Below are 26,191 nucleotides of genomic sequence, written 5' to 3' on the forward strand. Positions count from 1 at the left end.
TGTCCAGCCTGTGACCTGCTGGCTTCCCACAGATTAAATATACTGCATCCAAAGCAATAACGGCAGATGCATATCACTGATGGTGCGAGATCTAAGAGAGTGTTTGGTTTGATCGATGCGCACAGGCTGTTTTCACTGATAACTTCGCAGTTCCAGGGGGCTCGTGCTCCAGAGAAATACTTAGAAAATACAAATAAATCTGGCAAATTGCTAACAGGTGCCTTTCAAATAGAAGAAGCCTCTCTGGTTATCATGAGGACTGTTAAAGTCGATATTGCTTCTAAAAAGGGATCAAAAAAGGAAGTAATGGATGCTTATTAATTTCCTTATCACCAATTGCTTTACTGTTTCCTAAACTGCAAAATATACTCCAAGACCCAGAAGATAAAATGGTGAAGAAGTAGATGTTGTGATTTTACATGAGCTCATTTGGTGTTTTCTTTTTTTCCAACAAGATAAAATAAGTTGCATTTCTTTACCTAGAAAATGATGCATGCTTAATTATCTGAGTCACTTGTGCAGTTGCACACTTCCCAGCAGTGTGAAACAATTGAATGTTCCGTAAGTCGTCATCCAGATGAAACTCTTTCATGATGTTGTGCAACATTCTGGATACCTAGAATTCACAATAAATTTTTAATGTGATACTAATCCGAAGATAAAAAGCTCACAAACTTAACCTCCAGCAATTTCAGTATGACACAGGCTGTCAGGGGTCTCTGGTTTCCATCTAATTGCCACTGGCCACTGTGGACTTTAGAGACAACTGCTCACTAACTTATTAGGCAGCGTCCCAGACAGCCTGCACCATTGTGGCACAGACTTCTGACAGCTTCTGAAATGAATTTACCTTAATTATGCCCAATTCCGCTAGAGTTAAAAGCCATAAGTGGTGGTTAGTTGGTGGGCACTCATCAAATGCAGGTGAAACTGAGTTTTCCAAGCAGGCAGGTGCCTAACCCTTTTACAACAAAGTTAACAAATGGCCCTGAGGGAAGGAGATGTTCTAAGGGAAAGTATTCACAGGCCTTGGGTTATTGTTTGTGGTTCCTCCAACAAAACAAAACCTAAAGCCATTTGGGGTTAGCAGTGTGAAGTATCTCCTCTGCTTGGTAAAAACTGGGGAAGTTGGTTCTGCCGTGAGGAGGCGGATGGCAAGGCACAGCTGGAGGCAAGCCTCAGTCGGGGATGTGTGAGAGGCTGCTGGGGGATCCCAGCATTCCTGAGTGCAGATCTGGAGCCCGCAATCCCTCGCATCTTATTCATACCCCTCCTTCCCCCCCCCCCCCCCCCACCAGCTGTAAGAGCCGACCGCATGCGGGGAGGAAGGAACAAGTTTGGGCCAATGTACAAGCGAGACAGGGCCCTAAAACAACAGAAGAAAGCCCTCATCCGCGCTAATGGACTGAAGCTGGAAGCCATGTCGCAGGTGATCCAGGCCATGCCCTCTGAGTTGAGCATCTCCTCTGCGATCCAGAACATGCACTCTGCCTCCAAAGGCCTACCTCTGAACCACGCTGCCTTGCCTCCCTCAGACTACGACAGAAGTCCCTTTGTCACCTCCCCCATTAGCATGACAATGCCACCTCCTGGCAGCCTGCAAGGTTACCAAGCATATGGCCACTTTCCGAGCCGGGCTATCAAGTCTGAGTACCCGGACCCCTACAGCAGCTCTCCCGAGTCCATCCTAGGCTACTCCTACGTGGACAGCTACCAGACCGGCTCCCCGGCCAGCATCCCGCAGCTCATCCTGGAACTTTTGAAGTGCGAGCCGGAGGAGCCGCAGGTGCAGGCCAGGATCATGGCCTACTTGCAGCAGGAGCAGGCCAACCGGAGCAAGCATGAGAAGCTGAGCACATTCGGGCTGATGTGCAAGATGGCGGACCAGACGCTCTTCTCCATCGTGGAGTGGGCCAGGAGTAGTATTTTCTTCAGAGAACTTAAGGTAGGCCCACGGCTGTTGTGGCTTCCAAAGCCCTTGTCTGGAGAGACCTGCTCTAGCGGGTTCCATATTAGCGTTTTCTGGGCACTTTCTGTTTCCCTGTTGGTGTGATTGGCTAAGTAGGAGTAGCTTATGACCTTGACCTTGGGGCTGTTGGAGCTTAACTGTTTCAGGGTTTGAATGGAGAGAAGGATGGCACTGAGCATAAAGTATAGGCCACTTTGTGTGAGAACTAGAATGCCTTTATTGATGCTTTATTGATACTTCGGTGGTTTGTGGCTAGCACATGGTAAGCTGATTTTTTCTTGTTTTTAATTACCTAGTAAAGGGCCGTGTTTAAAATGCCATCATTTTCATGAAGGTTTCTTCCAAAAGGAAAAATCGCCAAGCTTTAGCTGTGTTTAGATCCTGAACAATGCAAACCGTATGGCTGGGGAGTAGTTGCCACTAGGTATTTACTGCCTGTTTACCTTGACATTAGGTTGGGAAAGCCATAGTTTTCCGGTAAGATTCCAGTGGGATGTTTACTGTCGCTGGAGCAGAGAGGGCAAGTGAGGAGTGCTGGTCTCCTTGACTTGGGTTTTAGTTCTCCTCCTCTGTGTCATTGATGTTAATGGATTGGTACATTGTAAACACAGCACCTGTTTGTTTAAGGATCTATGTTTAACTACATAATTATTTTATTTCCTGAAACTTAAGACTGAATTAAAATGGGAAAGGTGTGTAGTAGTTGGAATCGGAGAGTGGCTTTCACTGGAGATTGTGATTCCATTCCTGTTTTAAAACTGAATCCTGCGTTTGACTGCTGAGTGTGGTCTGTTAGAAAAATCTGGATCTTCCTTTTGCTGTCACGAGAGCAGACGTGGCTACTCGTGGTTTTTGCTTCTCCACGGCGGCAGATTTTCAAATCTCCGAGAGAAGGGAAAAAAAAACAGACTTTTGATTGCAGGGGCTACTGCTAAAAAAGCAGCCCGTGTAGATCGATGGACTAGGGAGTGTGCAAGCCACGGGCAACTGAGAAATAGCGCTTTTCATGGGCTCTGTTCTTTGTACATGGAAACACAAAAGTTATCTGGACGGATCTGTGTAAGTCAATCACGCACCCCGTTGTGTGACCCGTCCGTTATCCTCCTGTCCTTTATTCCACGGTGAGAGTTGAGATGCGGCTGGAGGTGGAGGCATCGGGCAGAATGCATCAAGTGAGCGTGGCCTGGCAGGTGTTTCCAGGGTGTGCAGCCACCCTGGCAATCACAACAGTGTCATAAACAAGAAGAAATCACCTTTCCTGGAATTCTTGCATCTGCAGTCATGTCCTTAAGAGAACAGAAAAGGTGTTTGAAAATGAAAACGATACTCCTGCTGTCTCAAGTGCAAGGTTAGGTCATGTAAACTGAGGACAGCACAGCTTTTGGGGTCAGGTGGACCTGCATGGTGTCTGGAACGTTTAAAAAGCGAGCCTTCACGAGCAGGCTGTCAGACCATGTGTGTGTGTGGGGGGGAGGAATTCGGAGGAAATAATAGTGCTTACGTTGAGGAAGTTTGGAAGGGGAAAAATGAGAATATTGGGTAAAGCAGCCCATACTGGGAGCGGGCATATACTACGTGCTTAGTAAAGTGGTGTGACCTTTAAGTGGTTATTACAATTGCTGTTTTGTGAAAACTTTGCAGAGTCTTTACATAATACTTTGTTATATTCAGAAAGAAACCCTGTAGCTGGAGTCCCTTAGTTTGACATTGGGAAACAATGTATGACATATGTTACAGGACTGTAATCGTACAACAATGAAGCCATTAATCAGTACCCTTAATTAAGTGCCTCAAATTTGCCGACCATTAAGTTGGGTGTGAGATAAGACAAAATAGTCCCTCTCCAAGTTTGTGAGAAGACATTTTCACAAAAATACTTAACAAAATAGACAACTGAAGAGAACAAAGATGTATTTAATAAATCAACAAGGAAAGGAATCATGCATATTATTATATAAAAAAGGAAATATTCCCACATGAATATAGCTAGAATTTGAGGAGTGCAGGGAAAATACTCTTCCCCCTAAATTTCCTCCTCCTCCTCTGTCTACAGTGAGATTCTTTTGTGTGCCACGGGGTTAAATATTCGGCTCAAATAGGAATACCTTGGGAGACCGGGCTGATTGGAACATTCCCAGTTATTTATCCTGTTGTTGAATGCACGTGCAGTTTTTCATGGGAATATGGCCACAGGCCTCACCCACTTGAAACTGTGCCTTGAGCAGGAATCACTGATCTAATTTTCAGAGAACAAAAATGTAGAATTCAGGGTTATTTGGGGACAGCTTGGGAGGTGACTAGTCACATTCGAAAGAATTTGTTTTCCTTTCGTTTATCAATGTAGTCCGAAAACAGAGCAAGGGAATCAAATCCAGCTTTGAGACCTCACCAGGGCTGTGGCTTTCAGTTTGTTTTTTAACTGGGACCTGCAGGAGGGAAATGCATTTTACACTAGGATACGATGTAACAAACACGCCACAGACACAGGCAACTGGATCAAAAGTTTTACTCCCAGGTACATGGCCCATACACTCATGTTTTCTGTTCCAGTCCACTTTAGTCTAATGTATTTCAGGTTTTGTAGAGATCCTGGGCGTGACCCACTCCACTGATTTCATGATCTGCTAATGAGGCAGGACCTGCAATTCAGGAAACACTGATGGCAGGAACGCTTGTGGGCTGTCCTCCGGGGGTTGCCCACCTGCCACTGCTAAGGACGCCTCCCGGATAAATGCCTCTTCTCCTGGCTTGGCCTGAGACAGCCTTGAAACCTGTAGCGTGAGTCCCCACCTTACACTTCTGCATGAGTTACGGTTTTTAAATATCGTCTGGGGAGATGAGTGCTGACTTCCCAGCAAATTACCCACCAGGTGAGATTGCTAATATCTGAAGGCGCCCCAGATGAGACGTCTGGAGAGTAACAGGGTAACAAGGCAGTTTTGTTGCAAAGAACTCCCATGCTGCCTCTCCCAGGCCAACTTGACACAGCACCAGGGCTAAAGGAGAACATGCAGATTGTATCCATCTACCTGTCAGACCAAAAGGGCTGCAGGTTTGGCGGGCTTTGTCTTTCTACACATCTGCAAGGTGCACAAAAGGCAGTCCTATTTCTATTCAAAATACGAGAAGGAAGAAATAGAGAAAAACTATGAAGAGGATGCTGGATAGATACAGGATACTAGAAAGAGGAGATTACACCTCTCAAACTGTCAGCTTGTGAAGCAGCACACAGGAAAAAAAAAAAAAAAGAAGCAGGCGTTTTGTGTGACACTGAACACCTGCATGATGGGACTTCCACGTGTTGGAGAGTCTGAGTTCGAATCCCGGCTATGCTGCCATTTTTTTTTTAAGTTTTGATTTAATGAATACAAATTTCATATGTACAGCTTTTAGGGGTATAGTGTTTCTTCCCTCCATTCCCGCCCTCCCACCCCTTCTCCCATCCCACCTCCCACTCCCTCTCCCATTCCATTTTCCATTAAGATTGATTTTTAATTGACTTTATATACAGAAGACCAACTCTGTACTAAGTAAAGATTTCAACAGTTTGCACCCACACAGACACACAAAGTATATGTACAGTTTGATGACAAGTTTTACCGTTAATTCTCATAGTACACCTCATTAAGGACAGAGGTCCAGCATGGGGAGCAAGTGCACAGTGACTCCTGTTGTTGATTTAATAACTGACACTCTTATTTATGACGTCAGTGATCACCCAAGGCTCTTGCCATGAGCTGCCAAAGCTATGGAAGCCTCTTGAGTTCACAAACTCCGTTGGTTTTGAGACAAATCCATAGTCAAAGTGGAAGTTCTCTCCTCCCTTCAGAGAAAGGTACCTCCTCCTTTGATGGCCCGTTCTTTCTGCTGGGATCTCACTCACAGAGATCTTTCATTTAGGATTTTTTTTTTTTTTTTTTTGCCAGAGTGTCTTGGCTTTCAGAGCTGGCTTTGCTTCTGATTCTAGCTCTCTGCCGGTGTGCATCCTGGGAGGGCAGCAGGTTGTGGCTGCAGCACCCGGGTGCGTGCCACCCACATGGGAGACCTGGGCTGACTTCCTGGCTGCTGGCTTCAGCATGGCCCAGCCCCAGCTGTTGCAGGTGTTTGGGGAGTGAATCAGGCAATTGGAGCTCTTTGTCTCTCTGCCTGTCAAACAAATACATAAAGATTTTTTAGCAAGTGTACTCATAGCAACCCTGGAATTTCAGGGAAAGGGGCTGGAAGACATGCAGCCCTGGTAGTGAGCCAGTTCTTAATTCGGTTTTGTTTTTTGTTGTGTGTGTGTGTGTGTGTGTGTGTGTTAGAGAGAGATTCTGTTTTTGCTATGTGCCTGTAAGCGGTAGTTCTGGTCTCCCTCACGATGGGGATGAAACCGGAACTCTGAGTCGTGTTGCTCCCGAAGCAGGCAGGTGTGTGGGAAGACACTCATTCCCCAGACACCTCGAGGCCCTTCAGAGCCAGAGGCAGGGTAGAGGACATTTGTCCCTGCTGCAAATGAAGCAGCAAAGGGCTTGAGGCACGCCCCAGATGGGGAACTGGTGGATTCGGGTTCAAAGAAGCAGTCCTCTGCACGCCTCCCCTTCCCCAGTACCCACACGTGGCCCCTGTAACCTTTGCCTCCAGAAATAGAGGCCTTGGCTAGTGAAGCCAAGGCAGATCTCCAGGTTATCAGACGGGCATCTCTATGCTCCAGTTACTGAATCACTAATAACCAGGGAGACAGATCTCTCCCTGAGCCCCAACGACCCCCTGGGAGTGAATGAGTCACTCAGACAGCTTCAATAATTCTTCCACACCACCGGGGGATCATTGAGGGTGGCGGATCTCCCAGCTAGCACTTCTGGGCCTTGAAAGAATTTGCTGAAGCCTGAAGCTCTCTTGAGCGCCGTCCCCTCTGTGCATAGTCGACTGTCCCAGAAATATCGGATTCAGTGACAGCACGTGGTTGAAGTGTGGCAGAGAAAAGGCTCAGCACAAGTGTATCCGGTGCTCTGCTGAGTGCAGGGCGCGCACAGCTGGGCGTCGCTTTGTGTCTGCAGGTGAAGACAGGCAGAAGGGAAACACAGAAGGGGAACTGGGTCATAGATGGATTTTCAGAGATAATATCTCGTAATTCCGCTTCCATGAACTTTCTGGACTCTTGCATTCTGTGCACCTGCTAAACCACATCTGTGTTAGAGTGGCCTATATGCTCGACTTTTTTTTTTTTTTTTTTTTTTCTTCTAACTGGTGTTCCTGGAAGTTAAGGGCAAATTCAGGGTTCCCCCATTCTGCTGACACCGCTGACCTTGTGAGCCAGGCTGAGTGCCGCTTGTCTCGCACCTGTGACTTACACGGCGCGCACACGTGGGAGCGGAGGGTGGGAAGATCGTGCCTGCTTTGTTGAGCATCTAATGAATCCAGAGGATGTGCCTGACCTTCTAACGAGACCGCCTGTCTTCAGAGGGCTCTGGGAATGGATTTGTGAGAGCTCCCTTGGCTGAAGGATGCTGATAGGCGTAGGAATAAAAACAAAAGTCTCCATTAATCCTGAGTCAAACTCAAAGCATTTCTGTGGAAAAGAGGTCTGGGAGATCCAGGCAGTTTGTGCCCAAGGAATTCAGCTATGCCGAGGCCAGTGTCAAGTGCAGCTTTCTTGAAATCCGGGGGTAAGGGGAGGGGCACGCCAGCTTCTTTCTCTGGTCTGTTACGGAGGCTTTCCCGGCAGCCTTGTGTTTATTTCTAGATCTCTTTCTCCAAGCCATTACTCACCTTTCCCCAACAATACAAGTCTCTAGTCTGAGAGTTTATGGGATCTGTCCCAATTTTAGGCAACGCATTTTTTTAAAGACTTTATTTGTTGGAAAAGCAGAGTGAGAGAAGGAGACAGGGAGGGACAGAGACAGGGAGCTCTTCTCGTTATTGGCCCACAACAACCTGCTCCAGGCCAGGCTGGAGCCAGGGGCCCGGAACGCCATCCTGCTCTCCCTTGCAGTGGCAGGAACCTCAAGCACCTGGGCCATCATCCACTGCCTCCCAGGGGCATTCGCAGAGAGCTGGATAGGACGCGCAGTGTAGCTGGGACTTGAACCAGGCACATTCCAAGCTTTGGCTTACCCCGCTGTGCCAGTGCACCCACGCTTCTCTGTGGGAGAGCGAGGAGTCCCCAAGGTATCCCTGCATCTACCCGTCCCACAGCTCCCCTTTGCATGAGCCCGAGAGCCCGGGGCCCGTCCCACCATTTCTGCTTGCTCTGCAGAGTGGCGGCCACAGGACTCCTCTTTGCTTTCACTTCTGGATGCAAAGCAGCAAACTGGGATATCAGAAAATAAAGTAGGTTTCCTACCAGATTTTCAAATTTAATTTGAAGGCCAATTCTTGCCAGTCTTCCTCTTCACCCAAAGAATCAAACAAATGAAACTGGCTGGCTTTATCTCCCCCAGAGCGGACGTGGAAGTTCTTTTTCTGTCTTGGTGAACTCGAGAGGACGTTGGCATCAGCAGGTTTGACTTGATGGTCTCTGGGGTCCCCTCGGCTAGAAACATCTGCATCCGTGCTTTTTCCAGGCAGCCTTTGCTGGGGCACATGGTGCCAAGAACCCGAATCGTTCTGGATGGATACATGTGTCACTGCAGGCGTGTGTATTACTGATTAGCGACTGCGCGTTCTTGCTGTCTTACACACTATTCTCTGGATGAATCGGCTCCTTTCAGTCGATACCTCTTTGTGCTGTGGGCAGGACACTGGTGGGCAGCTAAACACACACAGATGACGATGGGGATGGGCATCGGTCACTTCTGCTTTGTCCATCGGGCTGTCTTGAAACTACACCAAGCACCCTGAAGCTGCCACGTGCTAGTTGGGTCTTTCTGTTGAGGTCTGAGGTACCTGGCTTCAACTTTACGCTCGTTGTCCGATGCATAATAGCAGCTTTATCATTTCTCAGAACTCTCCTGTAGCCCTCTCCCCACCGCCTCATCCCCTGACAGCACTGATCCGTTCTTGGTTTACGTCCATGTAGTTCTGAGTTGCCTTTGAAAAGCAACCAGACTTGCTTCATTCCTTGGGTATGCATTTGCAAGCTGCAGCCTCAGTGTGAGCTGCCTCGCTTGCCGAAGCTTGGGTTCAACCATGGCAGAGCAGCAGGAGTTCCCGTGTGAGCGGATCCTCCCTGGAAGCCAGGAGGTTTGGCCAGGGGTGTTGATCGTGGTGATCAGAGCTTCTCGCTGGGCTGGCTTGTTCACACACCTGATGAGCTTCCAGTTCCTATTCCACTGCAGTCACGGGAGAGCATCAGAATAGCCAGCCGGGGGCCAGCGCTGTGGCGTAGCGGGTAAAGCCACCACCTGCAGTGCTGGCATCCCTTCTGGGCACTGGTTTGAGTCCCGGCTGCTCCACTTCCAATCCAGCTCTCTGCTTTGGCCTGGGAAAGCAGTGGAAGATGGCTCAAGTCCTTGGGCTCCTGTACCCAAGTGAGAGACCTGGAAGAAGCTCCTGGCTCCTGGCTTCAGATGGGCCCAGCTCTGACCGTTGTGGCCATTTAGTGAGTGAATCATTGGATGGAAGACATTCTCTCTCTCTCTCTCTCTCTCTTGTTACTCTGCCTTTCAAATAATAAGTAAATAAAGTAAAAAAAAATCAGTAGGAAATATTTGCGTTATTCCTTGGCTGCAGAGTTTGAAGAATAGACAGTAATACAGTAGCTGCCATTTATTGGACCATAATGTGATTGCTGAGTGTTTTGCATGCATTGTATTGTTTATTGCTAACTGGTGCCCGTGCAGTAGGTACCATGGCCCTCATTGTGAGGATCCTGAACCCTACAGACATGTGTTGACTTGACCCGGGGCACATAGCTAATGTGTGGTAATGCTGTAAGTCAAACAAACAAACAAAAAGGTATAGGGAAGGCCTCTCTAAGCCGGAAAGTGCTTTGCAGAAATTTGTCACCGTTCTCATCCTGCCCACACCCGAACCAGGTCTCAAAGGACCTCTGGGACTTTTACCGCAGAAAGTGCTTTCTGTAAGTGGACTCAGCATGGGTCCCTTCACGTTAGTTTTCATGGGAGGAGAGCACTGTAGAAAGCTGAGTAGAGATCAGCTCAGAGATGCACATCACAGCAGGGACAGGGGCTGGCAGCGGAGGGCAGGGCCTGGGGCCTCTAAGCCTTGGTGTGTAAAGCTGGCTCCTCCCCAAGTCCCGCCCACCCAGCCTCCAGGAGCCCCGCCCCAGTTCTCACCAGGCCACCGAGCCGAGCCACCTATTGGAGCAGAAGCAGAGGTGTGCCTGTTTGAGAACACCCTGCTGGCTCCCATACGTGGCCCTGCAGGGCACTCACGTTGCTCCCAGATCTTTGGGATCTGCAACGGCTGCTCAGTGTTGGCGAGCCTGGGTTCCCCAGTCCATGGCTGACCCAAGCGGACAGGTTACCAAATGGGTAACGAGTTCAAAACAAACAGAAAAGCAGGCACATGTGTGGTACCTCCCCCACAACATACTTTTTATTTATTTATTTGAAAGGCAGAGTTACAGAGAGGCAGAGAGACAGAGAGAGAGAAAGGTCTTCCATCCGCTGGTTCATTCCCCAGATGGCTGCAATGTCCGGAGCTGAGCCAATCCGAAGCCAGGAGCTTCTTCCAGGTCTCCCATGTGTGTGCAGGGGCCCAAGGACTTGGCCATCTTCTTTTTTTTTTTTTTTTAAGATGTATTTATTTATTTGAAAGTCCGAGTTATACAGAGAGAGGAGAGGCAGAGAGAGAGAGAGAGAGAGAGAGGTCTTCCATCCGATGTTCACTCCCCAATTGGCTCTAACAGCTGGAGCTGCACCGATCGCCAATCCAAAGCCAGGAGCATCTTCCTGGTCTCCCACATGGGTGCAGGGGCCCAAGGACTTGGGCCATCTTCTACTGCTATCCCAGGCCATAGCAGAGAGCGGGATCGGAAGTGGAACAGCCGGGTCTCGAACCGGCGCTCATATGGGATGGCGGCACTTCAGGCCAGGGCGTTAACCCGCTGCATCACAGTGCCAGCCCCAGGCCATAGCAGAGAGCTGTATTGAAGTGGAGCAACCAGGACTTGAACTGGCACCCATATGGGATGCCTACACTGTAGACCAGCACCGGCCTCTCAACGTACTTTTGCCCGCTGAACTTCGGAGGCAAAATGGATCTCTATTTTCCAGGAAAAGTAAAGGATGGCTTTCCCCTAATTTTTCCACAGCTTGGGCAGCAGATCGTATTGATCTTTAGAGAGTTCACCATCCATTTGCAGAACGGCTGCATGGAATTTGGGCATTTAACCATTCTTCACTCTAAAGACATTCATCTCAGACCCCCGAATACCCACCATGGAGTGCAGTGTAGCGCAGATCCCAGAAGCTGAGTGCGTGTCGTATGTCTGGCACTAGTTGTGGTTCTCTTCAATACTCTCTCTAGCTGCTGGGCCAGGTGGTCGGTGGCATGGGGGCCCCGGCCAGAGCCTTTGGGGACATCGCACCTTCTCCATCATTTTCTTAATTTTCTCTGAAGGCCCTTTCCTCTCCTTTTCCATCTGATTTTTTTTTTTTTAAGATTTATTTGAGAGTTACAGAGAAAGTGGGGGAGAGAGAGAGATATCTTCTATCTGCTGATTCACTCCCCAGATGGCTGCAACAGCCATGCTGGGCAAGGCTGAAGCCAGGAGCCAGGAGCTTCTTCCGGTTCTCCTGTGTGGTTGGCAGGTGCCCAAGCACTTGGACTACCCCCTGCTGCTTTCCCAGACCATTAGCAGGGAGCTGGATTGGAAGTGGAGCAGCCAGGACGCAAGCCAGTGCCCACAGGGGATGCCCAAGTCTCGGGTGGTGGCTTAACTCACTGCCTCGAACCAGGCCTTGTCTTTTCCTACTCACTTGTCTCCACTTCCCTTGTCACGTGTGTCTCAGGGTCCCAGGGCCGCCTGGAGGCCTCACCGCGTAGAGCAGAATGGTTCTAAGGACCAAAAGATTGCCAAGTCCGTTCTCTGCTGTGACTGTGCTTACTATCCAGGTGGAGGCTGCTTAGCAAGGGGGAGCGAGCCGTGCACTCTGGGGGGCCCTGCGGGTGGCGGGGAAGGCAGGCCCAGAGATGGGCTGCGTTTAAGGAGAGCTTCTTTCCGACCCTTACCCTGGGCCAGCTGCGTCCCACACCATGGCATGTTGCACGGGGGAGCAGGTTGGCTTCAGCGGGCGAGCGCATGAGAGAAGCTAGCAAGGCGAGTTCGCATGGATCCCGGCTCAGTTTCCTGCACAGAGCCAACCTTAGAATCCCCTTCCTGCTTTCAGAGAGCCGAGAGGGTTCTGTGCAAGGCTGGGCACTTCTCCCTCGGCCTCTGAGCCACATCTTCACTCAGTCCCACAGATGGTTCCAGCGTTGCCCTCACCTTTCAATTTCCTCCCTGAAAATCACGGTCAAGTGCCCCGGTTTCACCCTAGAGGGGCCAGTGCTACAGATTCTTCCCTTGTGCAGGAACAGCCCGAGGTCTGGGGTTGAAGGACATAGGGCCGTGGAGCGCTCTTGCTGGCCCCTGATGGCAGAAAACGAAAAGAAAACCACACTTTCTTGACGATTTGGAAATGTCTTTGCGATTGCACAACGTTCGGGATTAACTTCACCACTAAACTTGAGCCAACGCCGGGTTCTGTAAGAATGCCGCTTCTTTACATGGCAGATGGAGTCATTGGCCAACAGGTCTAAAGTCTGCCCTCGTTGTGCAAGGAGAGCGTTGCAGAGGAGGGGCGTGATCCCAGTGGTGCCTTTAAACTCCTGGCCTCTGTCTTTCTCCTCCACGGTGGATGTGAGCGGACTCTGCGGCGCTGGGTTTGTAAAGCCTGCGGCGAGACCACTTCCTCCAAGTCTACATCACGTTTCAGATTGATTGATTTATTTGAAAAGCAGAGTGGCAGAGAGAGAGAGAGAGAGAGAGAGAGAGAGAGAGGTCTTTTATCTTCTGGTTCACTCCCCAAATGACCTCAACGGTCAGGCCTGGATCTATCTAAAGCCAGGAGCCAGGAGCTTCTTCCGGGTCTCCCACGCAGGTGCAGGGGCCCAAGCACTTGGACCAACTTCTGTTTTCCCAGGCCATAGCAGAGAGCTGGATGGGAAGTGGAGCAGCCGGGACTCGAACAGGACGTAGTACCTGAGAGGGCTGCATAGTTTCTCCTTTAAGCGGAGAAGAGGCTTTCAGGGGAGGGAAACGCAGTAGACACTGGGTACGTACTGAATGTGTGCGCTCCAGACAGACGGGAGGGAGACACACCTGCTCCGTGGGGAGGGGATCCTGGATGCCTCTTGGCTTGAAGGAGCCCTACATCAGTCTTCTCGGGATCCTGAATATTTTTGGAATGATGCTTTAGATTGTTGTTTCTGATTGTTAGACTCAACATTCACTTGCTAGAAGATAATTATATGCATGTAGCGGTTTGGCGAGCCCAAAATTCTCCTTGGCAGCTCCTGTGTGTGTGTGTTGCATGTATCACAGAGTGTGGAGTGCATATCCTGTTTTCAGATTTTTGCCTTCAAGTGTTGGCTCCTACCATGGCGTGTTGTTTTGTTTTGACCCCCGTATCCTGTCGCCTTTGGAATCGCCACCGGCACTTCTGTACCGCACACTTCTGACCACAGTCACACTTCTGTTCGTCTCCAGTTGTGATGAGACAGAGCCTTGGTCGCCTCATTTCTGGAGACACTAAATATTACATTTCCCCCTGTAAAATAATGAGAGAGGTTAGTGTTTGTGCAGCGGAGCTGGAAACAGAGTTCTTTGCAAGTTTTCCTTTGGGTGATGAAAAGCTGTTAGATTATTTTGACTAGCTAATCAAATGTAATTGGGTGGCTTGAAGTGCCTTAGATTTTCCTAGTGTGGTTATCAAAGCGGGAAATGTTAGCTCGTGGCGCTCATGAAAGGCGTCTCGCACGGTATTCTTTCAATTATAGATCTTACGGAGCAAATGAAAGACAGGCTCTGCGGCTGCTGAACACTCAGAGGCTTGCAAAACCCCTTCCTGCTAACTGCTGTATTAGCTAGTTAACGCGTGATTATGTTCTTTAATTGATTCCTGCTCCAGCTATGGGGAGAAAAAATCTCTGGGCACTCGCGGCCGGTCCACACGCAGGGCGGGGAGGTGCATGGGCGCCGAAGCATCGCTGCCTATGGGAGGTGTGAGCCCCATCAGGTGTTGGCAGGGACAGCAGCAGCCCTGCTTCCTGTGACGTGGAGTCGGGTGCTTCAAGCGCCTGCAGGTTTGGATTGGGATCCCTGGTGGAGAAGGGTTTGCAGGAGTTTGACTTGTTGAGAATTCCCTTTGTGTGTGTGTATGTGTGTGGGTTTTTTTTTTTTTTTTTTAAGATTTATTTATTTATTTGAAAGGCAGAGCTGCAGAGGCAGAGAGAGAGAGACAGACAGACAGACAGCTCTTCCATCCACTGGTTCACTCCCCAAATGGCTGCAAGGGCCAAAGCCAGGAGCTTCTCCTGGGTCTCCCATGTGGGTACAGGGGCCCAGGGACGTGGGCCATCTTCCACTGCTTTCCCAGGCCATAGCAGAGAGCTGGATTGGAAGAGCAGCAGCTGGGACTAGAACCGGCGTCCCTATGGGATGCTGGCACTGCAGGCGGCACCACAGTGACAGCCCCGCCTGTCTGGTTTTCATCAGTGAAAATGTTGCAATCTTGAAAACATAGTTTCATTCTGGTCTTAGGTTTAGAAGGGTCCCCCAGAGGTTTTAGCTTTTGAGCTAAATACATTTGAGCTCAATACATTCTAGGCTTGCGTTTCTATAGGCTCTAGGGGTTTCCTTCAGCACTTGAATCACGCTGTCAAAGTTCTCCCTAAAGTACTAACGCCATAAAAGAGCAGTTGTCACCTGGAGTAGGCCGGGGCAGGTGTTGCTCCTGTATTAATTCACTCACTCACTCACTCATTCAGGAGTTTGTTGAACTACTGTGTGCCAGTCCCTGGGCCAAATTGCTGGAGGGAAAGACAGAAGCAGGGATCAGTGGTCACATGTTAGGTCTGCTCTGGCTTTTTTATTTTTAATTTTTTTTCCTGTCTCAAAGTAGAGCCTCCTTCCAGGCATTGATGTAGCACTACACACAACAGCAAACTGACTCTGAAATCTGGTGCCGGGGCTTGGTCATGACAGCACGCACAAGATCCCGCCTGTGCTCACAGCCAGGTGGAAGATTACACTGGAACTGAAAAAAAGGCAACTTAACCTGGTAGACACCAAGGCAGCCCCCCGAGAAAGCTGTTGGTCCAATAACGACCAGAGCGAGTCTCACCAGCATGGAGGAGGGGAGGGGTCGGGGAAGGAGGAAGCCAGACCCCCAGGAAGGCTGCGCTGGGACCCACACGGGAGGGACAGACCCTGTGGGAGGCAGCGCCAGCACAGAGGCACAGGGGTCGCAGTGCCTGGGAACTCTGAACAGATTGCGAGTGTGGGGAAGGGGCAAGGGGCAAAGCGGAACAAGAGCTTGTGCAAGGCTCGCGCGGACTCCCGGTCACGTGCCCGCCCGCCCGCCCGCCCGCCGGGAGATTGCACGATTCTGGTTTTCCCTCGCTTGCCGGCATTTAGCTGGAAGTGCATATTTAAGGGTTTTCCTTTTCTGTTCCGCTTAAACTTTGTAAAGAAAGTTGCAGTTGGTATCTTTTCTATGCTTGGTTAACTGGGTCGCAAGGGGCCTTTTCCCTCCAGGCATGTGTTCTGCTTGGTGGTGACAGCGCGTATAAAAGCCGTGGCCCTTGTTTCACACTGAAGTCAAACAAGTGGGATGTTCTAGAATTTCTCCCCTGCAACATTTCTTTTTGGCCACAAAGGTTTTCTTCTTTTTATAGCCTTATTGCTGTTTATTGCATGGCCATGGATTTAACAGCACGAAAGTAGACTTCCTTCCAGGGGACAGACACATCGAAAGCGGTTATTAAGCCTGAAGTGGTCCCCTACCAGCTTGTTAAGATTGTGTGTTCCCAGGCCCCGTCCCAGAGCTAATGAATTACCCATTCATTCATTCTCCGTATGTTAGCTGAATGCCCGCCGTGGGCCGAGCCCTGTTCCAGAGCAGGGGAGACCGCAGTGAACAGGCTCAGCGGGGCCCCCACCTCTACAGGTGCTCATACTCTACTGGGAGGGCAGCTGCTGGTACACGAGCCACCAGAGGGGAACTGGAAGGCTAAACAAGTGAGAGAGGTGTGAACGGAGGGAGGCAGGGGGTCAGGAGAGGCCGGCATGAAGAGAGTGGAGCTGAAATCTAAATCGAATCAAGAGCCAGCCCGGATAAATCTGGGCACACAACAGAATGGGCAGTGGAACAGCATGTGCAAATGTCCTGTGGTTGGTATTTTCATAGAAATATGTGATGGGTGGGGTGAACGTGGTTCTCAAGGCATCTGATAGGGTCCAGCTCTGACAACCTGGATTTTACTCTGTTCAGAACAAGGGCATCGTAGGAGGATTTTATACAGTGCAGCAACTTCATCAAATGCTCATTAGGAAAGGTACTGCTACTGCAACAGGTGGGAAGTGGGTACAAGGAATCAAGAAGTGGGAGTCCAGCAGCCCAGCAGGGAGGAGGTGGGAGGTGAGGGCAGGGCATGAGAGCGGAGGTGGGAGGAGTGGGTGGGCCCCGGGCAGGAGTGACACAGAGCTGGTGGAGTTTGCTGAAGGACTCTGGGAAGAATGGTGACGATGGGCAAGACTTGGGGTTTGGGCCCAAGCCCTTGGGAGCCCTCTGTGGAGAAGGGAACCCGAATCTCTGGGGGCAAGTTCTGCATATTTTCTGGAAAGTTCTCAGCACAGGTGGACACCCTCTTGGGGGATACACTGATGTATTCCAGTTCTTAGCTTTTACTCAGGAGAGCAGAGCTAAATCACCCGACGGCAGACAAGGACTTGAGCTCTTCCCAGAGATTCTCAGCGTCAGGGATTCTCTGCAAGTCCCCTGCAGGCTATTTTCAACTTCCTTTTTTATTTAAAGATTTTATTTATTTATTTGACAGGTAGAGTTACAGTGAGAGGGTGAGACAGAGAGAGAGGTCTTCCTTCCGCTGGTTCACTCCCCAAATGGCCGCAATGGGTGGAGCTGCACCAATCCAAAGCCAGGAGCCAGAAGCTTCTTCCAGGTCTCCCTTGCGGTGCAGGGGCCCAAGCACTTGGGCCATCTTCTACTGCTTTCCCAGGTCATAGCAGAGAGCTGGATGGGAAGTGGAGCAGCTGGAACTCAAACCAGTGCCTATATGGGATGCCGGCACTGCAGGCGGTGGCTTTACCCGCTACGCCACAGTGTGGGCCCCTTATTGTTTCTTTAAAGATTTATTTATTTGAAAGGCAGAGTTATGAGGAAGGGGAGGGAGGAAGGGAGACAGAGACAGAGACAGAGACACACACACACACACACACACAGAGAGAGAGAGAGAGAGAGAGAGAGAGAGAAGAGGGATCTTCCATTCAGTTCATTCTTCAAATAGCCTCTGTGGCTACAATTGGACCAGGTAAAAGCCAGGAGTCAGTGCAGCTCCGACCATTGCAGCTATCTGGAGAATCAACAACTGGGTTGGAAGACCTCTTTCCCTCCCTCCCTCTCCCTCCCTCTCTCTCTCTCTTTCTCTCTCTCACTGCCTCTACCTCTAACTCTACCTTTCAAATAAATAAATAAATCTTAAAAAAGAAATCTCGTTTAAAAAGAAAAAGAAATAATAATAAAGGCAGGGCCCCCTGTGCGAGCACCTGCTGGCCACGTTGTGAATTCAGTTAGGTTGTCACGCAGTGGGAGAGCGGCTCAGAGTCCCTGTGCTGGCCTTCAGGGTTCCAAGACTGGCTCGGAGCTGAGGGAGGTGGGCCAGGCCGGACCCCTTGTTTCAGGGTGTGGAATGTCACCTGTAGAAGAATCTTCCTGACTTCCTTCCATAGAAAGGTCTGGTCCAGAGTTGGCCTCAGTGCCCTCGAGCGTCGGCCCAGGTCACTCCCCCCGTGAACAGTCCTTGTTATAAGGGTGAAGCTGTGATTTGCCCCATTCTTTCCCAGGCTTCACCTTCAATCCTTGAACTGTCTTTGCTGGTCCTGTAAAGATGCTTTCAACTCTCTCCCACAGCTGCACGGGACCCCCAGGGCGTCTCTGTAGAAGCCTTCCCTCCCCAGGGCAGAGCGGTGGATTATACAGCAGATCCAGGGGTTTGTCTGCAAAATAACAGATGCTTGTAGAGGTGGCATGCATAGCAGCAACCCCGCTAACAGCAATGAATTATCTGGTACAATTCTTTGATGTTAAATTTATTTATATATTTATTAGATATATGTGTGTGTGTGTGTGTGTGTGTATATGTGTGTGTGTGTATATATATATATATATATATCTACATTGCTTTACTTCCCAGCAGCCAGGTCTGGGCCAGCTTGAAGCCGGCAGCCTGGAATATTCCATTCGGGTCTCCCACGTGTGTGCCAGGGACCCCAGTCTTCTGGGCTGTCATCTGCAGCTTTCCCAGGCGCGTTAGCAGGAAGCCTGGATCTGAAGCCAAGCAACAAGACTCCGTTTGGTGCTGCATTTGCAAACAGCAGCTTCACCGCTGTGTCATGGTGTGACACGACCAACCCCCCATCTATTGTGATTCTTGACTTTCCCAGTGTTCAGCAGGGCTTTCACACTTTGTAGTACCTGACTTAATGCACTTCCAGGCATTTGAGGAAGAGAGAGCTGATGGCGGTTTTGTTGAAGGTCCCTGTGGTTGAGAACGCGAGCCGTGCCAGGTGGCGTGGGAGCCCCAGTCAGCAGCCCCTCGCAGCAGGGTGGAGCTCCGCTTTGTGGACCCTGGTGCTCCTGCAACTTAGAAAGCTCTCGGTGATACAGAATGCAGACACGTCTTGCTTTGGCACATTTAACAGAGACACTGGATTTTGTGTGTCCCCTCGCTTGGGTGCTTCTTTGGGCCCTGGAGGTACCTGGGGGAGTGACAGTTCCTGCATATCCCTAAGCCTTCAGGTAAATCTGCTTCCCGCCAACAGTAGTGCCGGGGCATTCCTTGCGTGGTGAGTTATCCAGGCTGGGACGGGGTCGGAGTAAAGGTAGATACTGATCTGGGTGATGACAATTACGAATTTGACCTCATAGAATTTAAGTCTAAATTGACCGAAATATATATATCAAACCCAGACACCTTTGCTGATTTTTCGTTTCTAAAAGCAGATTCTCTTTGGCCTAGGATGATCAAAGCAGTCACGCCGGGCAGGTGTCTGGTGCAGGGTTCAGGATGCTGTTGGGAGCACCTGTCTTCCACATTGCAGTTCCTGGCTGGAGTCCTGGCTTCTCTGCCCGCCATGCAGCTTCCTGCTGAAGTACGCGGGAGGCAGCCGAAGCTTACTCAGTAGCTGGAAGACGCAGGTAGAGTTCCTGACTTTGGTCTGGCCCAGCCCCCACCGTTGGTGGCATTGGGGAGGGACAGAGGGTGAACCATAGATGGAAGACCTCTCCATGTATGTATATCTGCCTTTCAATTCAAGTGAAAATAAATAAAAGGAAGCTTTAAAAAACCAGTCATGCTTGTAGACTAAAGTAACTTTTATTTTTAAAGGTTTATTCTATGTATTTGAAAGGCAGAGTTACAGAGAGAGAGACACACAGAGAGGGAGAGGTCTTCCATCTGTTGGTTCACTCCTTAAATGGCCACAACAGATAGGGCTGGGCCAGGCCAAGGCCAGGAGCCAGGAGCTTCCTCCAGGTCTCCCACATGGGTACAGGGTCTCAAGCACTTGGACCATCCTCCACTGCCTTCCCAGGTGTATTACCAGGGAGCTGGATCAGAAGTGGGGCAGCCGGGACTTGAACTGGTGCCCATATGGGATGCCGGCATTGCAGGCAAAGACCCGCTATACCACAATGCTGGTCCCCTAAAGTAAGTTTTAACTTTTTTTAAGTTTTATTTATTTGAAAAAATTTAGAGAGAGAGGTCTTCCATCTGCTGGTTCACTCCTCAAACAGCTGCAATGACCAAAGATGGGCCGATCGGAAGCCAGGAGCTTCTCCCAGGTCTCCTACACGTGTGCAGGGGCCCAAGGACTTGGGCCATCTTCCACTGCTTTCCCAGGCACATTAGCAGGGAGCTGGATTGGAAGTGGAGCAGCTGGGACTTGAACGTGTGCCCATATGGGATGCCGGCATTGCAGGTGGCAGCTTCAGCTGCTATGCCATAATGCCGGGACCCTAAAGTAAGTTTCCCTTGAGCTCAGGTCAGCATTGAAAGCATCATTAGTTTTTCCCGGGCCCTCCCTCCATCCCTAAGCGTTCTGCCTTCTTTGCTCACCTGTGCTGGCTGATGCCAGACGCCATCCCATCATTTCTGCTTCACTCTCCTTACCCTGAGACATTCCTGGTAGAAGTTTAGTAAGCACATTTGACTAGGAAGCACTGTAAGTCCTCTTTCTGTTCGGATAAGGACTCCATACAGAACGCCTGCCTTGACCTAGTACGGTACATAACCGCAGCGTTTGTCTGTGGCTAAGGGTTCATGGTGGTCTCGTTAGGAAAATGTCGACTTTCCTCTGTAAGATTATGAGGCATGTTTTAGAGATTTTGGAGGACCTCACACTGCAAAAACACAGTTCTCTTCCCTGGAGGAGCCGGGCAAGAAACTACAGGTGGCGTATGTATCCCTTATCTGCCGTGCTTTGAAGTGGAAGTATTTTGGGTTTCACAATTTTTGGGGGACTTCAGAATACTTGCATGTCCACAACAAGGTGTCTTGGGGTTGGGCGCCAAGTATACATACAACACACATTTCCGTCCCATGTGTACCTTATACACAGAAGCCTGAAGGTCCTTTTATGCAGTAGTTTGCGCCTGTGTTTTGGTTGAGCCTCATCACGTGAAGTCGGGTGTGGAATTTTCCATTGCGGCATCGTGTGAGCACTCGGAGCGTTCTGAGTTTTTGAGCATTTTAGGTTTGGGATTCGGGGATGAGGGAGGATCAGCTTCCTCACACACATCCTGCTTGGTTTTGTCTGCGCAGCCCTAAGTGACCCATGAAGAGGAACTTTGGAAAGCGATGTCTAATTATGTCTGCATGCTATGTATGTGTTCACGGGTAGCCACCTCTAAGATGGACTTTTGTGGCCTTCAGGTGGGCTGCCAGTGAACATTTTGAATAAGAACATATTTTCCAGAGGTCAGAGTTCAACATAAATTTAAGAGGCTTTGAGAAAAAAAAATTTTTAAATCAACATGATACCCATTCACTTCTAATATTGCCAGGAAAATGAAGTGAGTTTCTCCAGTGTGAGGTAATATGACCGATACAAATTCTACAGGGCACCAGGGGAGTCGTGCTTTTTTTTTTTTAATTTTATTTCTGGTATACAGTTTTCATGTGTTTCATATACAGATTCAGGAGAGGAGTCGTTTTGTATACAGTTGGCAGTTGTCTGTGACACCGACTTTGCTGCACAGGAACTGCGCGTGTCAGTTGGGTGAGTGGGTGGCAGAGCCCTGTGCCTCCGCCGTGGGCTTGCGCCTTCTTGTCTGGCCCATTCTAGGAGCTGGTGGTTGTTTTGGAAGGGGATGGTTTTTACTTTTGATAGGCTACAAGTCAGGAATGCATCCTTTAAATAAGATGATCAGTCAGCAGATCTCACCACGTTTCTGCATAATAGCAGTTCATCAAAAATTGTTCAAAAAAATTAGCTGACCGTATCAGCAAGCCTGAGCTGGAGTTTCCTTATGCCGCTGACTTTTGCTCCGTGTGAATGCCCCACACCTGGTCATGTGTGTGCATGGACAGTTACCCATGGAGGAGCACAGGGGGAGTGCACGGGCCCTGAGTACATGGGACATGTGTGTGCACGCGCAGTTACCCATGGAGGAGCACAGGGGGGGTGCACAGGCCCTGAGTACATGGGACATGTGTGTGCACGCGCAGTTACCCATGGAGGAGCACAGGGGGGGTGCACAGGCCCTGAGTACGTGGGACATGTGTGTGCACGTGCAGTTACCCATGGAGGAGCACAGGGGGAGTGCACGGGCCCTGAGTACGTGGGAGAACTCTACAAGGATCTGTAGGAAACAGCAGTGCCACCATGGCCTACTCTGTAAGAGTGTGCAGATGACTTCAGCTTTAAACTGAAAACCAAACTCCCTACCGTTCTAGACACATGAGCTTTTATGAGTTCATCCTTTGGGGGTCACATGTTGACTCTTTTTTTAAAGACTTATTTATTTATTTGAAAGGCAGAGTCACAGAGAGGCAGAGGCAGAGAGAGAGAGAGAGAGCAAGAGCGAGAGCGCTTCCATCCACTGGTTCACTCCCCAAATGACTGCAACATCTGGAGCTGTGCTGATCCAAAGCCAGGAGCTTCTTCTGGGTCTCCCACGTGGGCCATCTTCTTCTGCTTTCCCAGGCCATAGCAGAGAGCTGGATTAGAAGTGGAGCAGCCAGGACATGAACCAGTGCCCATATGCGATGCTAGTGCTGCAGGTGGCAGCTTTACCTGCTACGCCACAACACCAGCCCCACATATTGACTTTTTTGGCTAGGAAGTATCTACCCAGATGGCTAACTGTTAAGAATTCAAGATCAGTCAAAGCAATGGTAGAAGTATTTTGATTAATGTTCTTTGCTTTCTAAATCAAATGGACCAGACAAAATACTTCCAGAGAGAGAGGGGAATTAATCCAAAAATATTATGTCATATGCTTTTGTGATAGGTTTTCCCACAGTGGTGAGCTCTGTCCCACTTCACGTTAGGCACCAGAGGAAGAAAAGTGAACGTACGAATAATTAGCTTAGCTCTGAAAGCACTTTGTTGCATAGATGTGATGTTTTACAATGGTTTCTGAGCTAAGGGCTGGCGCTATGGCACAGCGGATTAATGCCCTGGCCTGAAGCGCCGGCATCCCATATGGGCTCCAGTTCAAGACCCAGCTGCTCCACTTCCAATCCAGCTCTCTGCTATGGCCTGGGCAAGCGGTGGAAGATGGCCCAAGTCATTGGGCCCCTGTACCCATGTGGGAGACCCAGAAGGAAGCTCCTGGCTCCTGGCTTCAGTTCGGCGCAGCTCTGGCCATTGTGGCCACCTGGGGAGTGAACCAGCGGATGAAGACACTTCCCTCCCTCCCTTCCTCCCTCCCTCCTTCTCTCTCTCTCTCTCTCCCCCCCCCCCCCCCGCTCTCTGTGTAACTCTGACTTTCAAATAAATAAATAAATCTTAAAAAAAAAAACACAATTGTTTCTGAGCTAAAGAGTGTTTATTTAGCTTTGACTTTATCAAAACAAAGCATTAGGTAAAAACACATTGAAATGACACTTAAAACAACCATGTTCAAAATCTATTGTTCCATTACATTTGAGCATAGGGCAAGTTCAGCAGTTAAATTATCCCATATCGAGAATAAACATTTACATAATTGCTCAGTATCGTAGTTCGATCAGTTTAGAGCAGAGAACTAAAACGTGTCTTTGTTAGAAGAGCTTTGAGATTGAATGCTCTGATTAACAGCTGTGATTTCTCTAAGTAGAGTGATTTTAGATTTTAAGGAAGCAGCCATCTCCCTGCTGGTGGGTTTTGCAGATCAGAGCTGGGCTGATCTGAAGCCAGGAGCCAGGAGCTACTTCTAGGTCTCCCACGTGGGGGCAGGGGCCCAAGGACTTGGGCCATCTTCCACTGATTTCCCAGGTCACTGCAGAGAGCTGGATTCGAAGTGGAGCAACCAGGACACGAACCAGTGCCCATATGGGATATCGGTGTGTTGAAAAGCACAGGTCATGTTCAGCAGGACAGGGAGACCGCCCCTGTGTCACCACCCCTGTGTTACCACCCCTGTGGCACCCACAGCCAATCACAGAGTTTAGCAGACTGCATTTTCTGAAGAACTTAAACACTGATTGGTCTTAAAACAGATGCACAAAAACTACTTTGAATTTGGCTCGGTGCTATCGGCTGTACTAAGAGGCCTGGCGGCTATTGACTGCCCGGTCAGCTTGACAGAATACACTTTTTTGTTGTCTTAGACGTGGGAAGAAATTGATTCGTGTGTGATCCAAGCCTCTTACAAAGGGATGTGGTTGAATCCTCAACCAAAATCAAGGAGTGGAGGAAGAGCGGCATGGTTTTCCTGGCTTTGGGTGCTGCTTAAACTGGAAAACCTCTCTGATTTCAAAGGGAATTCCTAAGTGAGATCGTTTTTAGAGACCCTGTTTCCCAGCCAGTGAGGGAGGCATGTTTTAGTATATTTTCTGACTGTGTTATGTAGCAATAAGATTTAAATCCGTGGTCTGTTAATTAATAAATGCGTTGTGAGTTGGGTGTAACAGAAATTTTGCTTCAGTTTCTAAGGCAGCATTTGAGGGACTTGAGGGCCCAGTGCTTTACCATATAAAGCCAGGCTCTTCATCAGAACACCCAAAGGTCAAATCATTGGGTTTCACATTAAAAAAAAAAAAAATTGGAGAGAAAACACAGTTGCATACCCCTCCCCCCACCCTTGCAAGCTGTTTTTAGTTAATATGGAGGAAACGGGAGTAACATATCTTATTGAGTCTAAATATAGGCTTTTATATATTAAAAGAAAAGCTATTTACAACTGATTTGTTCCTAAATAAAATCTTGGATGGACACTTTTAATTACAGAAAAGGTAAGGCCACAGTAAACACCGGAAATATAAATGAATAAAGTGTGCGGAGTTAGGCTGCCTGGGGGACTATAAATAGCCCCTCCCACCCGGCCACTATTCTTAGCAAGTGTGAACAAAAGGAGAGGTCCAGAAATAGAGAGGGGAGGGGCCTCGTCCTGAGCCTTGTGTTCCCCAGCCTAGGAAATGTTTCCAGCAAGTATGGATTTAGGGGGTTAATTGAGTTTTTTTTTAAAAGGACATTTCCATGCTGCCCCCTGCCAAGGAAATTCTTGTACTGGCATGTTTGTGAAATTGGCAGGCTGAGGCTTCCTCTGGGTGACACAAGGTGTGATGAAGAATTTTCTCCTTTCTCGCTCAAGCCAGCCCCTCGCTGTTGGTCTGGTTGTTAACTTACTTGGCGATTCTCAGCTCACAGCGATGGAGGAACAGTTGAGGCAGCAGCTGCTGCTGCATGGGGCCGTGGGTGGTGGACGAGCCCTGGAAGGGGCCAGCCCTCCGTGGCACCCGGGCCCCTAACGAGCTCTGTGTCTTTGGCCAGGGCCTTAGGAAGCGCTCATGGACACACTTGAGAAAGTCCACGGAAAGTGGAAATCACAAACTTTTGAAATTCCTGGATAGTGTTTTCCACAATGTAATTTTACGTGCACACCTGGAAGACCCCTCATACAGATTTTCTCTGAGACGTAGTCAACTGATCCAGGTAGCGAACACGTGGGGCCCCCGTGTGCTCATGCAAAAGGGTCAACAGCTAAGGATACAGGTAACTCACAACGGCTGGGAGACCAGAGCCGTGCACCTGCAACCAGAATTGGCAAAGGGTGTGACAGAGATGATCTGTGCTGTGAGAACACAGGGCAGAGCTACTTAAACTCTGGAGGACGCTTTGCTGAGACTGTGCCATCTGAATCGATTCAGTCTTGAACAATGAATGCCTTGTGTATAACAAGGGAAGAGACGGCTGTGAGGAGCCAGTGTTGTGATTGAAAACTACACTGAAAAGCATGCATGACAGTCTGAACAGGCTACACACGTGGCAAGTTTCAATTTTGTCACAGCAGGATCTGTGTGTGAATATTACAGATCTACTTCTCATTTCCAATTGCCTGTTTATTACATGTTTTTCATTTTTGATTACTAATTATGAGTGTCATTATTTGAGAATTGATCATAAAACTAAAAGTGAAAGAAACACAGATCTCAAGTACTTTGATTTTTTTTAAGCAGTTTGGACAAGAATCAAATAAAAATAATTTCTCCAAATGCATATATATTTTCCCATAAATAGTAAGATTGAGTGATTATTTTTAAGTAGTTAAGTTTTTAGCAATTTTCAGCAGGTGAAGTTATGAAGATGCAGTATGAATATTTTGTAATAATGAGGTTATTTCTTAATACACAAACTATATGGGTATGCCAATGAAAGATCATCTTCCAGGCCACATAAGTGTTAGAATAATTTTGTAGAAGTGTGTTACTGTCTTCAGACAACTCTGTGATAATTTCATGTAGTGATCTGTTCAACAAGTATTTTTATGTGAAATGTCAAAGTAAACAATACAATATGAAATCTAGTCCATCATTTTAGAATTAAGCATTTAACAGTGAGTATGCAAA

At 48.9% G+C, this 26,191-nt stretch overlaps 1 protein-coding gene across 12 annotated transcripts in view; it reads left to right on the forward strand.

Annotated features, from left to right (window-relative positions):
- Positions 1 to 26,191, forward strand: part of NR5A2 (nuclear receptor subfamily 5 group A member 2) — a 130,232-nt gene that overhangs the window by 15,431 nt on the left and 88,610 nt on the right. For all 12 annotated transcript variants that reach the window (XM_002717676.6, XM_008268687.5, XM_089312056.1 and 9 more), the window contains one exon: positions 1,299 to 1,945. In XM_002717676.6, the coding sequence (XP_002717722.1) occupies positions 1,299 to 1,945 (647 nt within the window). The remainder of the gene's footprint in view (positions 1 to 1,298; positions 1,946 to 26,191) is intronic.

The sequence above is a fragment of the Oryctolagus cuniculus genome, chromosome 13, assembly GCF_051225735.1.
Source record: "Oryctolagus cuniculus isolate XC-2025 breed Fujian yellow rabbit chromosome 13, ASM5122573v1, whole genome shotgun sequence".
Classification (NCBI taxonomy): domain Eukaryota; kingdom Metazoa; phylum Chordata; class Mammalia; order Lagomorpha; family Leporidae; genus Oryctolagus; species Oryctolagus cuniculus.